Source organism: Dendrobates tinctorius, unplaced genomic scaffold (assembly GCF_039654945.1).
Source record: "Dendrobates tinctorius isolate UK_male_01 unplaced genomic scaffold, ASM3965494v1 ptg000090l, whole genome shotgun sequence".
Taxonomy (NCBI): Eukaryota; Metazoa; Chordata; class Amphibia; order Anura; family Dendrobatidae; genus Dendrobates; species Dendrobates tinctorius.
In genome coordinates this window covers 5,681,237-5,694,133 of record NW_027361758.1, presented here as the reverse complement: position 1 = coordinate 5,694,133, position 12,897 = coordinate 5,681,237, and the positions used below count along the sequence as shown (strand labels likewise).

The 12,897-nt window shown below is 47.1% G+C and overlaps 1 protein-coding gene across 1 annotated transcript in view; it reads left to right on the top strand.

The window, feature by feature from the left end:
• Positions 1-12,897, top strand: part of LOC141098343 (zinc finger CCHC domain-containing protein 8-like) — a 236,587-nt gene that overhangs the window by 51,323 nt on the left and 172,367 nt on the right. Inside the window, exon 6 of the mRNA XM_073586030.1 lies at positions 2,003-2,106. Within this exon, the coding sequence (XP_073442131.1) occupies positions 2,003-2,106 (104 nt within the window). The remainder of the gene's footprint in view (positions 1-2,002; positions 2,107-12,897) is intronic.

Sequence of the window (12,897 nt, the reverse complement as noted above, 5' to 3'; positions counted from 1 at the left end):
GTTATTTTGGCTAAAGGTTGTGCAACCAAGTATTAGGCTGAGGGTGCCAATACTTTTGTCTGGCCCATTTTTGGAGTTTTTTGTGAAATGATCAATGTTTTGCTTCATTCTCTTTTGTGTTTTTTTCATTTAAGACAAATTAAATGAAGATAATAATACCAAAGAATGTGTTTGCTATCATTTTCAGGAAGAAACTGAGTATTATCTGACAGAATTGCAGGGGTGTCAATACTTTTGGCCACAACTGTAGGTTTATTAAGGCAAGAGGCAGGACCAGACCGGTAGTAGGAAATAAATTTATGCCATGGGATCTAAACCTAGTCCTCACGGCCATGACGGAGGCTCAAACGGGGCCTCCATCTCATCAGCCTCCACAAAAAACCTGTCTCTTAAAGTAGCTCTTCTGGTAGCGTTGACATCAGCCCGTAGAGTAAGTGACATCCAGGCATTATCTAGACTTCCTCCCTACATACAATTCAGGGACGACAGGGTAATTCTTACACCCGATCCAGCATACCTGTCTAAAGTAGCGTCCAGTTTCCATAGAACTCAGGAGATAGTCCTTCCATCCTTCCTCCCTAATCCCACGAACGATAAGGAAAGGAAACTACACACTCTAGACGTTAGGAGATGTCTCCTAGAGTACCTGGCGGTTACCGACCCCTGGAAAAAGGATAATGCCTTGTTTATCTCCTATCAGGGCACCAGAAAGGGCCTTAGGGCTTCAAAAAGCTCGCTAGCGAGGTGGATTAGGGAGGCCATTTCATTAGCATACACCTCAAATGGCAAACTGGCTCCTGGCAAGCTGAGGGCGTATTCCACCAGGGCCATGGCTACTTGGTCCTCTCCAAGCACCTTTTACAACCATTATAGACTAGACCTGAGTGCTTCCTCAGACCTCTCCTTTGGTGTCAGGGTTCTGCAAGCTGTAGTCCCTCCCTAAAGTAATTATTACTCTCTGTAATTCTCTCAGGTGGTGCTGTCATGGACAACCGAATAAAGTCGTAGTTACTCACAGGTTAACAGTATTTTTCGGAGTCCATGACAGCACCCGTATATTCCCTCCCTTTAGTTTAGTTTAGTTTGGGTGTGCACTTCTTCCTCTTATATGTACACTGGTAACGAATAGTTGTGTAAAGTATTGTACATAAATTATGCTATTAACCTTGGTGGTCCTCTTGTGCTCTGTAAACCAACTGATGCGTGGGAGAGGTGCCGCCCTTATGTATCTGTAGGATTTCCTGTTCCTGAAGGGCGGATCCCCTCTCTCAGGTGGTGCTTTCATGGACGCCGAAAAATACCGTTAACCGATGAGTAACTACGACTTTTTGTTTTGACAGATACTTCTGAAATACTTTTTTAAAGGGTGGCCGTGAGCTGGTTTTTCACTTGCTGAATATAATGAACTGGTTTTAGGAATGATAATCAGCCTGTATAATTAATTAATCTGTCAATCGCCCAATGAGTGAGCAAAAACACTAATTCACTGGGGAAATTATTTTAAAGCAAGCTTAAAAATAATTGTTCTCTGCAGCACACTGTCCTGTTTAAACATGACATGTGCTGCCCTTAAAACTGTCAGTCTGTGCACAGAATGAACTGTTACTGATTGTTCTGTGTACATAATATGGGTTCCTGTCTAAACAACTTAACTTGCTGATTTGCAGCCATTTGTTAAGTAGCTAATCTGTGATATTTTAATGCTGTAAGTCAAATGGTGTGAACCTGCCTCTGCACTGCTGACATGGAACTAAGTGAAAACATACCACATTGTATGCCAAGTAGGTGTTCTGTAGGAGTACCTAATTGATGTGCCCCTAGTTTTCAATCTCCAACATCTCCACTAGTTTTTAATCTCCAACATCTCCACTTTGCTTTTTAATGACAGAATTAGTAGCTTTTAGGTGCCCTATGGTATCCCTTGTGCTCCCCACTGAGACTTGTGTTAATTGAAATGATAATGGATGCAATTGGTTAATATAACTATCACACTTTCTTACAGGTTGTGGGAAGCGTTCTTTATTTTACTAATTTCTGCCTTGACAAGCTTGGGCAGCCTCTGCTGAAAGAGAACCCTCAATTAACTGACGGATGGGAGGTACCAAAGTATCCTAACATGAAGTTGCATTTGCGCAAAGTGGAAATCCTCCTTATCACATCAAGTTTCACCTTTAACACCTAAACACGCATGTGTGTATATATATATGTGTGTGTGTGTGTGCGTGTATGTGTGTGTGTGTATGTATATATATATATTTTAATATACCGTGTTTTTCTGACCATAAGCCGCACTTTTTTCCTCCAAAATTTTTGGGGAACGTGGGGGGTGCGTCTTATGGTCGCAATATACTCACTCCTGTGCTGGTGGCGTGTGCGACGGGGCTCTGTAGTGTGGTGGTGGCGGCGGGCTGTGCTCCGGTGCAGGGGCAGAGGCTCTCTGTGCTACGTGGGGGGCTCTGCCGGCATTTCCTCAAAGCCCGGAGGCACCCGCACATCCGTTGCTGCCATGTTGCGGTGGCCTCCGGGAACATGGACGCCGGGAAGATGGCCATCGGTCCTGGGTCGGCGCATGCTCAGGTTCAGATCTCGTAGCCGAGATTTGAATCTCGTCTCCCGAGATCTCGGGACGAGATCTGAACCTGAGCATGTGCCGTCCTCGGACCGGCGGCTTTCTTCCCGGCGTCCATATTCCCGGAGGCCACCGCAACACTCCGGGCTTTGAGGAAATGCCGGCGGAGCCGCTGCCCCTGCACCGGAGCACAGCCCACCTGCCCCAGCACAGCACAGCCCACCTACCACAGCACAGCCCACCTGCCCCAGCACAGCACAGCCCATCTGCCCCAGCACAGAGCCACCGCACCAGCCTGGACCACCGAACGACCCCTGTGACCACTCCTCCACCTGTGCCGGATCCCTTCCCTGGTAAGCTGAATTCGGACTGTAAGACAGACCCCCATTTGACACATTATTTTTTTTTCCCTAATTTCCTTCTGAAAATTTGGGGTGTGTCTTATGGTCCGGTGCGTCTTATAGTCTGAAAAATACGGGTGTATATATAATACACATACATACATACATACATACACACACACACACACACACACACACACACACACACACACACACACACACACACACACACACACACACACGCTTATTGACTCGATTATAAGCCGGGTGTGCATTGTCCCTTCATCCCTGTTCTGCTATGTGTGGCTCCCCCGTCTTGTCCTGGTGTGTGTGGCTCCCCTTGTTGTATGCATGACTCACCCTCCCCGTGCCGTCGCTGCATCGCCGTTGTCACGGCGCGGCAGCTCTCGTGCTGAGCGGTCACGTGGTACTGTTCATTAAGGTAATGAATATGCACTTCACGCCTATGGGAGTGGAGGTGCATGCATATTCAGTACCTTAAAGTACCAAGTGACCGCTCAGCACATGAGAGCTGCCGGGACGGAGATGCAGCGACGGCGTGAGGAGGGCGAGTATGATGTCTTCTGAAGCCGGCTTTCTTGGACAATGACTCGTGTATAAGCCGAGGGAGGTCATTTTCAGCACAAAAAAAGTGCTGAAAATCTCAGCTTATACACGAGTATATATGTATATAATATATATTGTGTGTATGTTCCGTGTATATGTACATAATAATAATAAAATTATTATTATTTTGCGCTGACCTTCCAGGACCATATGATGTTTAACACTATAGTTTATGTGCTTCATCTTTAGGCTAGTTTCACACTAGCGTTTTGGAGCGCAGCGACGGCCTGCGCACGGCCGCCGCTAAGCCCCGCCCCCTGACGCGCCCCCGCCGGTAGCTCCGCCCACCGGCGCATGACGCTGCATGCGCCCTGCGTCCCCTATCTTTATCACGGGGCGCAGGCCGTGCGCAGTATGCGTTTGGCGGCGCATGCGCCTTTTTGACGGTGCGCCGACGCAACCAAACTGCAGCAGGTTGCGTTTGGCGCAGGTCGGCGCACCGTCAAAAGGACGCATGCGCCGCCAAACGCATACTGCGCACGGCCTGCTCCCCCTGTGATAAAGATAGGGGACGCAGGGCGCATGCAGCGTCATGCGCCGGTGGGCGGAGCTACCGGCGGGGGCGCGGCAGGGGGCGGGTCTTAGCGGCGGCCGTGCGCAGGCCGTCGCTGCGCTCAAAAGCGCGAATGTGAAACCGGCCTTACTTGTCAAGTGGCTGAAAACTTTCTAGCAATTTGCAAAAAAATAGCATGTTATTGCCCTGTGATTTTTGACAATGAGTGCCCAACAGCTACAAGTGCTTCTCACAAAATTAGAATATCTTCAAAAAGTTAATTTATTTCAGTTCTTCAATGCAAAAGGTGAAACTCATATATATATAATCATTACAAACAGTGATCTATTTCAAGTGTTTATTTCTGTTAATGTTGATGATTATGGCTTACAGCCAATAAAAACCAAAAAGTCATTATCTCAGTAAATTAGAATACTTTATAACACCAGCTTGAAAAATGATCTTAAAATCCAAAATGTTGGCCTACTGAATTGTATGCTCAGTCAATGCACTCAATACTTGCTTGGGGCTCCTTTTGCATCAATGCGGCGTGGCATGGAGGCGATCAGCCTGTGGCACTGCTGAGGTATTATGGAAGCCCAGGTTGCTTTGATAACAGCCTTCCGCTCATCTACATTGTGGAGTCTGGTGTCTCTCATCTTCCTCTTGACAATACCCTATAGATTCTCTGAGGTTAAGGTCAGGCGAGTTTGGCCAATCAAGCATAGTGATACTGTTTGTAAATCAGGTATTTGTACTTTTGGCAGTGCGGACAGGTGCCCAGTCCTAATGGAGAATGAAATTTCCGTCTCCAAAAAGCCTGTCAGCGGGGGAAGCATGAAGTGTTCTAAAATTTCCTGGTAGTAGGCTGTGCCGACTTTGGTCTTGATAAATCACAGTGGATCTACACCAGAAGATGACATGGCTCCCCAAACCATCACGGATTGTGGAAACTTCACACTAGACCTCAAGTAGCTTGGATTGTGTCCATCTCCACTCTTCCTCCAGACTCTGGTACCTTGATTTCCAAATGAAATGCAAAATTTACTTTTATCTGAAAACAGCACCTTGGACCACTGAGCAACAGTCCAGTTCTTTTTCTCCTTCACCCAGGTAAGACACTGCTGGCGAGGTCTAATGGTCATGAGTCGCTTGACACAAGGAGTGCGAAACTTGTAGCCTATGTCCTGGATAGGTCTGTGTGTGGTGGCTCTTGAAGCAATGACTCCATCAGCAGTCCACTCCTTGTGAATCTCACCCAATTTTTTGAATGGACTTTCCTTAACATTCCTTTCAAGGTTTCAGTTATCCCGGAAGCTTGTGCACCTTTTTCTACCACACTTTTTCCTTCCACTCAACTTTCCATTAATATGCTTGAATACAGCACTCTGTAAACAGCCAGCTTCTTTAGCAATGACCTTCTGTGGCTTACCCCCCCCTCTTCCCTTGTGTAGTGCGTCAATGACTGCCTTCTGGACATCTGTCAGGTCAGCAGTCTTCCCCGTGATTGTGGAGCCTGCTGAAACAAAGGGACCTTCTTAAATGCTTAGGAAGCCTTTGCAGGTGTTTTATTTATTCTAATTTACCGAGATAATGACTTCTGGGTTTTCATTGGCTGTAAGCCATAATCATCATTACAGAAATAAACTTGAAAGAGATCACTCTGTAATTATTTATTATAGCGCCATTTATTCCATGGCGCTTTACATGTGAGGAGGGGTGTACATAATAAATACAAGTACAGTAACCTTAAACAATACAGGTCACGACTGGTACAGGAGGAGAGAGGACCCTGCCCGTGATGGCTCACAATCTACAAGGGATGGGTGAGGATACAGTAGGCGAGGCTTGAGCTGGTTATGCAGCGGTTTGTTGGATCGGTGATAACTACAGGTTGTAGGCTTGTCGGAAGTGGTAGGTCTTCAGGTTCTTTTTGAAGGTTTCCATGGTAGGCGAGAGTCTGATATGTTGTGGTAGAGCGTTCCAGAGTAGGGGGATGCGTGGGAGAAATCTTGTGTGCAATTGTGGGAAGAGGAGATAAGGGGGAGTAGAGAAGGAGATATTGTGAGGATCGGAGGCTGCGTGCAGGAAAGTACTGAGAGACGAGGTCACAGATGTATTGGGGGACACAGGTTGTGGATGGCTTTGTATGTCATGGTTAGGGTTTTGAACTGGAGTCTTTGGGTAATGGGTAGTCAGTGCAGGGGGGGGGGACAGGTGGATTAGTCGGGCAGCAGAGTTTAGAATAGATTGGAGGGGTGCGAGAGTGTAAAGGCCCCGTCACACATAGCGACACACCAGCGATCCCGACAACGATACGATCTTGTCAGAATCGCTGGTGCATCGCTACATGATCGCTGGTGAGCTGTCAAACAAGCAGGTTCACCAGCGATTAGCACCAGCAACACGCGGGTAACAAGCGACGCACGTCGCTTAGTTACCCGCAGTGTACCTTAGTTACCAGTGCGCTGATGCAGGGAGCTGGTAACCAAGGTACACATCGGGTTTCTAAGGGGCGAGCAGCACTTAGAAACCCAATGTGTACCTTGGTTACCAACTCCCTGCATCAGCGCGCTGTTAACTAAGGTACACATCGGGTTTCTAGGCGCCGCGGCCGCTTAGAAACCCGACGTTTACCTTAGTTACCAGCGCCAGTTACCGCCTGTCACATGTAGCGATGCCTGCTGGCCAGCGGGAGACCAGCGATTTAAAAAAAAAAAAAAAATCTAGATGTTTCCTCAGCGATACCCGGCAGGGGGACCGGTTGCTGATCGCTGTCACACACGAGATCGCTATGTGTGACGGGGGCTTTAGAGGGGAGACCACAGAGCGGGAGGTTGCAGTAGTCAAAGCGGGAGATGATGAGGGCATGGACTAGGGTTTTTGCAGATTCTTGGTTGAGGAATGTAAGGATCCATGAAATATTTTTGAGTTGAAGTCGGCAGGAAGTGGAAAGGGCTTGTATATATGGATTGAAAAAGAGATCAGTGTCAAGGATAACCCCGAGGCTTGTGGGACTGGGGAGAGTGGGCAGCCGTTTACTTTAATGGATAGGTCTGTTTGGGGAGTTGTGTGAGATGGGGGAAAGATGATGTATTCTGTTTTGTCCATATTACGTTTTAGAAATCTAGTGGAGCATGATGAAATAGCAGACAGACATTGAGGGATTCTGGTTAGTAGGGTGATGATATCTGGTCAAAAGATGTAGATCTGTGTCATCAGCATAGAGGTGATACTGAAAGCCGTGAAATTCTATGATCTGTCCAAGGCCGAAGGTGTAATTGGAGAAGAGCAGGGGCCCTAGGACTGAACCTTGCGGGACTCCGACAGGTAGGTGGCGCGGTGAGGAGGTGGTGTGCAAGTGACTCTATAATGAGTTTCACTTTTTGTATTGAAGTAATGAAATTAACTTTTTGATATCTTAGTTTAGTGAGAAGCACTTGTATGTATACAGTTAGGCTGTGTACCCACATTGCGGATTGTATGCATTCCTATGGCATTCCGCAACGCTGTGCGAAAAAATGCAGCAGGCTCATTATTTTTGCGGAATCGCCGTGATTCCGCACACATAGGAATGCATGAGATCCGCTTACTTTCCGCATGTGGCTATGCCCACCATGTGCAAAGTGAGCGGATCGTGTGCGGATGGTACCCAGGGTCTGGAGGAGAGGAGACTACTCCAGGCCCTGGGTACCATATCCCTGTAAAAAAAAAGAATAAAAAATAAAAAATTGGGTTATACTCGCCTTCCGGCGGCCCCCGCAGCCTCCCTGGCCTTACTGATGCTCCCGATAGCTCCCGTTCCCAGTAATGCCTTGCGGCAAGGCAGTGTGATGACGTAGCGGTCTCGCGTGACTGCTACGTCATCAAAAGTCATTGTCGCTAGGCATTGCTGGGAATGGAAGCATCGCTAAGGCCTGGGGACGCTGCGCGGGACGCCGGAAGGTGAGAATATCACAATATTTTATTTTTTTTATTTTTAACATTTTCTTTTGCTATTGATGCTGCATAGGCAGCATCAATAGTAAAAAGTTGGTCACACTAAACACTATGTTTGACAAGTGTGACCAACCTGTCAATCACATTCCAAGTGCTTGGAATGTGCTTGAATTCTGCGCGTGAAAATCGCGTGAAAAATGCTTGTTTTCCGAAGGAAAAACGCATGCGAATGCCATGCATTTTTCCCACGGCGGGAGTTGTGGAAATGCTGCGGAAATTTCCGCTGCATTTCTGCAACGTGGTTACATAGCCTTAACGTAACGTGAAGCTGCATTTTCACAAAGGGGCAACTTCCTTAATTTTGAGTTGCATCCTTGTTTCCTCTATGGGCTTGCATTGTATTCGTATAATAAAACTACTTGTTGATCACTCTCCCTGTCTACATCTGCACTGCTACTGAGCTCAATGATTGACTGCAGTGGTCACTAGTGCTGTAGCCATGATGACACGGCTCTAACAAATGTAGTGGGTTAGCAAAAGCTAATTTTTATTTTTAATTTTTTTTTTTACTCAATTAGATTTTTATTGAGAAAAACACAATAGGATACGCATTACAGAAATACAAACCTTTTCCAAATTTTCAAATAAACCAACCCCGGTGATGTATACCCATTCCTCCCACCCTTCCCTATTTAGACAGCTCGCATTGTCCTTTTAAACTAACTTTTCCACAAACTTAGAGGTGTAATATATTATACCATCTCAAATAGCAGTGTAGGGGGTCACTCCTACATACAATCTCCCTAGAAAACGCTCCCATCATAACAGCACCTCTATCCGTACTCCAGCCATGGTGTCCACAATTTTTCAAACATCACCAATTTCCCCCTTTTCTTGTAAACCCCTTTTTCCAGTTTAATGGCATGTTCCACGTAATTAAGATATTTTCCTCTTGAAGGCGGCTCTTCCTTTATCCAATTTCTTGCTATCACCTTCCGAGCTATATACAGTAGTCTGGCAATTTCCACTTTCAGAGTGTTGTCCACTTTTACCTCCTCCACATATCCGAGCAAGAACTCCACCGGCTCTCTTTGAATCACACATCTATATGCCCCGTCCACACGGCTCAGTACTACTATCCAAAAAGATGCTAGTCTTGGACAAGTCCACATCATATGATCTATACCTGCACATTCATTCTTACACCGGGGACACTCAGTTAGGTCGTAGGCCAGCCTTAAATAGGACCTTAGGGGATTTATAAGCCCTCTGTAATATGTAAAGCTGAGACAGCCTATACGGCTCACTCAGAGACCGTTTCGGTATCCATTCCAAGGCAGATTCCCACGTTTCATCCTCTAATTGGCCCATCTCTCTTTCCCACTTAGCCCTCGCGTTAATTGGGTATTTAAGTTAAAAGGTATGTATTAAATCCCTGTACAGAGAGGAAATGACCCCTCTTGTATTCCCATTCCCACACACGTATTCCAACACAGTCCCCTTGGATTTTAAGGTGATTCTGAGCCCTAAACGCACGCATGCCTCATCTGTGCATACTGGAATCCCCCAGAAGCTCTAAATTATAGCTGAGAAAAGGACTTCATCTTCTGCCGATCCAATATCTGAAAAACATATTATATCCTTTTGGCCTGCCATTCCGACAAACATCCCAAGGCAAATAATATACATCCCCTACCATCGCATCTAACATTCCATTACCAAGAGCCATGTCTATTCTGGACAGTGTGTCATGTGCCGGTGAGTAGCAAGAATACCCTCTCTCCCCCACATGACGAGCCCTCCACAGATCAACCATACCAATTTCTTGAACATATGTGCCTAATGTTATGTGGCTTTGAGTCCTGTTCTGAGTATTTTTATTTTTTGTCCCAGAAGTCATCACATATGTTGTTGACGTCCCCAATAATTAGAAGCAGTATCCCCCCTCCCCCTCTCCCCCTCCCTTCCAGTCAGCTCCAATGGTATGTACATAGCCATCATGTACTGCAACACACCAAACAGTTTACATTTTACACATATTGTCCATCCACATCAACATGCACCTCCAACTCCTCATAACGTGCACCCGCGGAGATTACGACCGACACTACCCTTGAGTACATAGAGAAGGTAGAGTGATATTCTTTTTGTATCCAATTCTTTCGTGGTACATCAACCTTCTCACGCACTAAATATGTCTCGATCAGACATACCACTGAGGCCCTCTGATCTCGAACATACTGTAAGACAGTCGACCGTCTGATCCCATCTGCTAAGCCTCTTACATTCCAGCACACTATTTTAATACGGACCCTATTACACCACTTATCATCCCTCCAAATAACCACTCTTCCCACTACCAGCTGTCTAATCCCCTCCCCAACCCTTTTAACTCTGAACTCCCTCCCCTGCCCCTCCCAAAGCTAACTCTTCTGCCTCTCATCGAGAGTTGGGCTCCTCTTGCCCAGTGCAAACACTCTCCCGTGCACTGACTGTAAGTCCTTCTCCGCAGTTAATATCCCCTCCCGACGTTTTTTAAGCAAAACACCTTTACCCAAACATAAACTTTTCAAAAACATACAATAAAGGTCCCGTTACATTTAGCGATACACCAGCGATCCCAACAACGATATGACCCGGTCAGGATCGCTGGTGCATCGCTAAATGGTCACTAGTGAGCTGCCAAACAGGCAGATCTCACCAGCGATGCAGCAGCGGTCGTCACTTACGTGTCAGACGGCAGCTTTGATGTCTTCCGCCCGCATCCATGCCTCGCTCGTCGGCGCCAGCAGGAAGCAGACGACGAGAAAACGGCCCAGGACGTTCCTGCACGATCAGCGATATCCAGCGGGAGGGGCGGTCGGAGGTGAGTGTCACATGTAACGATATCGCTGCTGCGTCAAAAAATCGGTGACGCTTTAGCGATATCGCTATGTGTAAAAGGCCCTTAAGGTAAAGATACTACTATTCGCATTCACATTATACCATTTCCACACCTCCTCCCTTCATATTATCTGTTGCCGCACTGTTGGGCCGAACATATAAAGTAGTCAAACATAGCACATCTAGAGCTTAAAATTGTACCACACAACAGCTGAACAGGTAAACAACAAACACAGTTCTTCTAATCCAGTTAAAAAATGTATCACATGTCCGGGTCATCACGAATTCTCAGTCCCCTTTGGCCTGTAACTTGTTAGCATTAAGGTCAATTCACTGGGTAGTGTCCTCTGGCGTTAAAAAGTGGACCTTATCAAAGGCCACTACTCGTAGGAAACAACATAGAGTACTGCACACCCAGCTCCCTTAGTCGTCTTAGTGTTAGGAAATTTAATTCTCTGTTTCTGGACAAGAGCAGAATAGTCCGGGTATATGGGGATCCTCTGCCCGTCCACCGTGAGATCCTCCATTTCCCTGGCTTTCCTGAGGATAATGTCCCGGTCCCTATAATTTAGAATTTTGGCAAGCATAGTGCGGGGATTAGACCCAGGGGCAGGGGGCTGTGGTGGGACCCTGTGAGCTCTTTCAACAGCAAAAACTTTTGTCAGTGTCTCAACCCCAAACTTCTCCCTCAGCCAGCTTTCAACAAACTCCGTAGGATTTCTCCCCTCCGTTTTTTCAGGCAGACCCACTATACGGAGATTGTTCCTTCTGGATCTATTCTCCAAGTCCTCTTTTTTTGTAGCTAATTCTGACACCTGTTGAGTGAACTTTCTCTCCGCTTTCTGTAACTTTACTGCATGATCTTCTGCGGTGCTCACCCTCTCCTCCACAGTGCTCATGCGTTTATCTACCTTCTGCAAGGCAGCATTTATGTGTCACTTCCCCTTTAATATCCTGCATCTGCTGGGTCAGGGCATTCAGGGATTGCTTACATGACAAAACCAGCAAAAAAACCTCCCTTAGGGTCGGCTCACCCCCACGCTCCATTTCTTCCTGAGCCCGTTACTTCTGACCTGCTGCCCGCCCCTGCCCCGTCTTGTACCTCACTCTCCCCTTCAGATATAGCTTCCTCCTCCTCCTCCATGTCAGGATCTTCTCCAGCATGTGCAGCTGCCACCTCAGCTCCCTCCACACGGGCAAACTAATGTAGCTTGGCGGCCACCTCTATACGCCGCTGGCATGCAGCATTGGCTTTAGCTGCATCCTCTCTGGCAGCGGCGCCATCTTGAAAAGTTCCCGTTTCTCCAGCGCCCGCGTCCCGCTGTCTCCTCCTTGTCATCTCTGCCTCTGCAAGCCTCTTGGTTCACCGTCCCCGACTCCCGGACCCTTCGGCCATCCGGTGCAGCGAAAACAGGCCTTTTTAATGTATTTGCACAGGATTAGATGCAGATTCCCGGCGGGAGCACTTTCCTGTGCGACCGCTCACATGGCCTGCTAGGACACCCCCCCCCCCCCCCCCACTAATTTTTCGGCTCTGGTAGTTAGATTTTCTCCAGGAACACAGGACAGGGGACACAGGAACCATGGTGTATGCTGCTGCCACTAGGAGGTTGACACTATGCACAAAAAAAAATTTAGCTCCTCCTCTGCAGTATACATCCCACCGACTGGCACTAGGTTAATCAGTGAGAAAGCAGTAGGAGAAGCAACAAGATTGAGTTCTCTGTTTTGTTTCTCTAACTGTAACAATATAACACAGAAAAAAGAGGCTATAAACATGGAAGGGTGCTGTGTCTCCAAATGAAGGCTCAGAGAAACAGATTTTACGGTAAGCAACTAAAAATCCTGTTTTTGCCATCATACATGATGGCACCACGAGAGAGGTGATCCGCCCATGAAGGACAGGAAACCTTCAAGGTAAAAGGGGCGGCTCTTCTCTCCGTATCAGTTTGGTTTCCTGTCCTGAAGATGAAGACTCTTGAAGAAAGAAGAGGAGGCCTGGGTCGGATGGTTATTGACAGGCATGGGTCTGCTACATCCGTCAC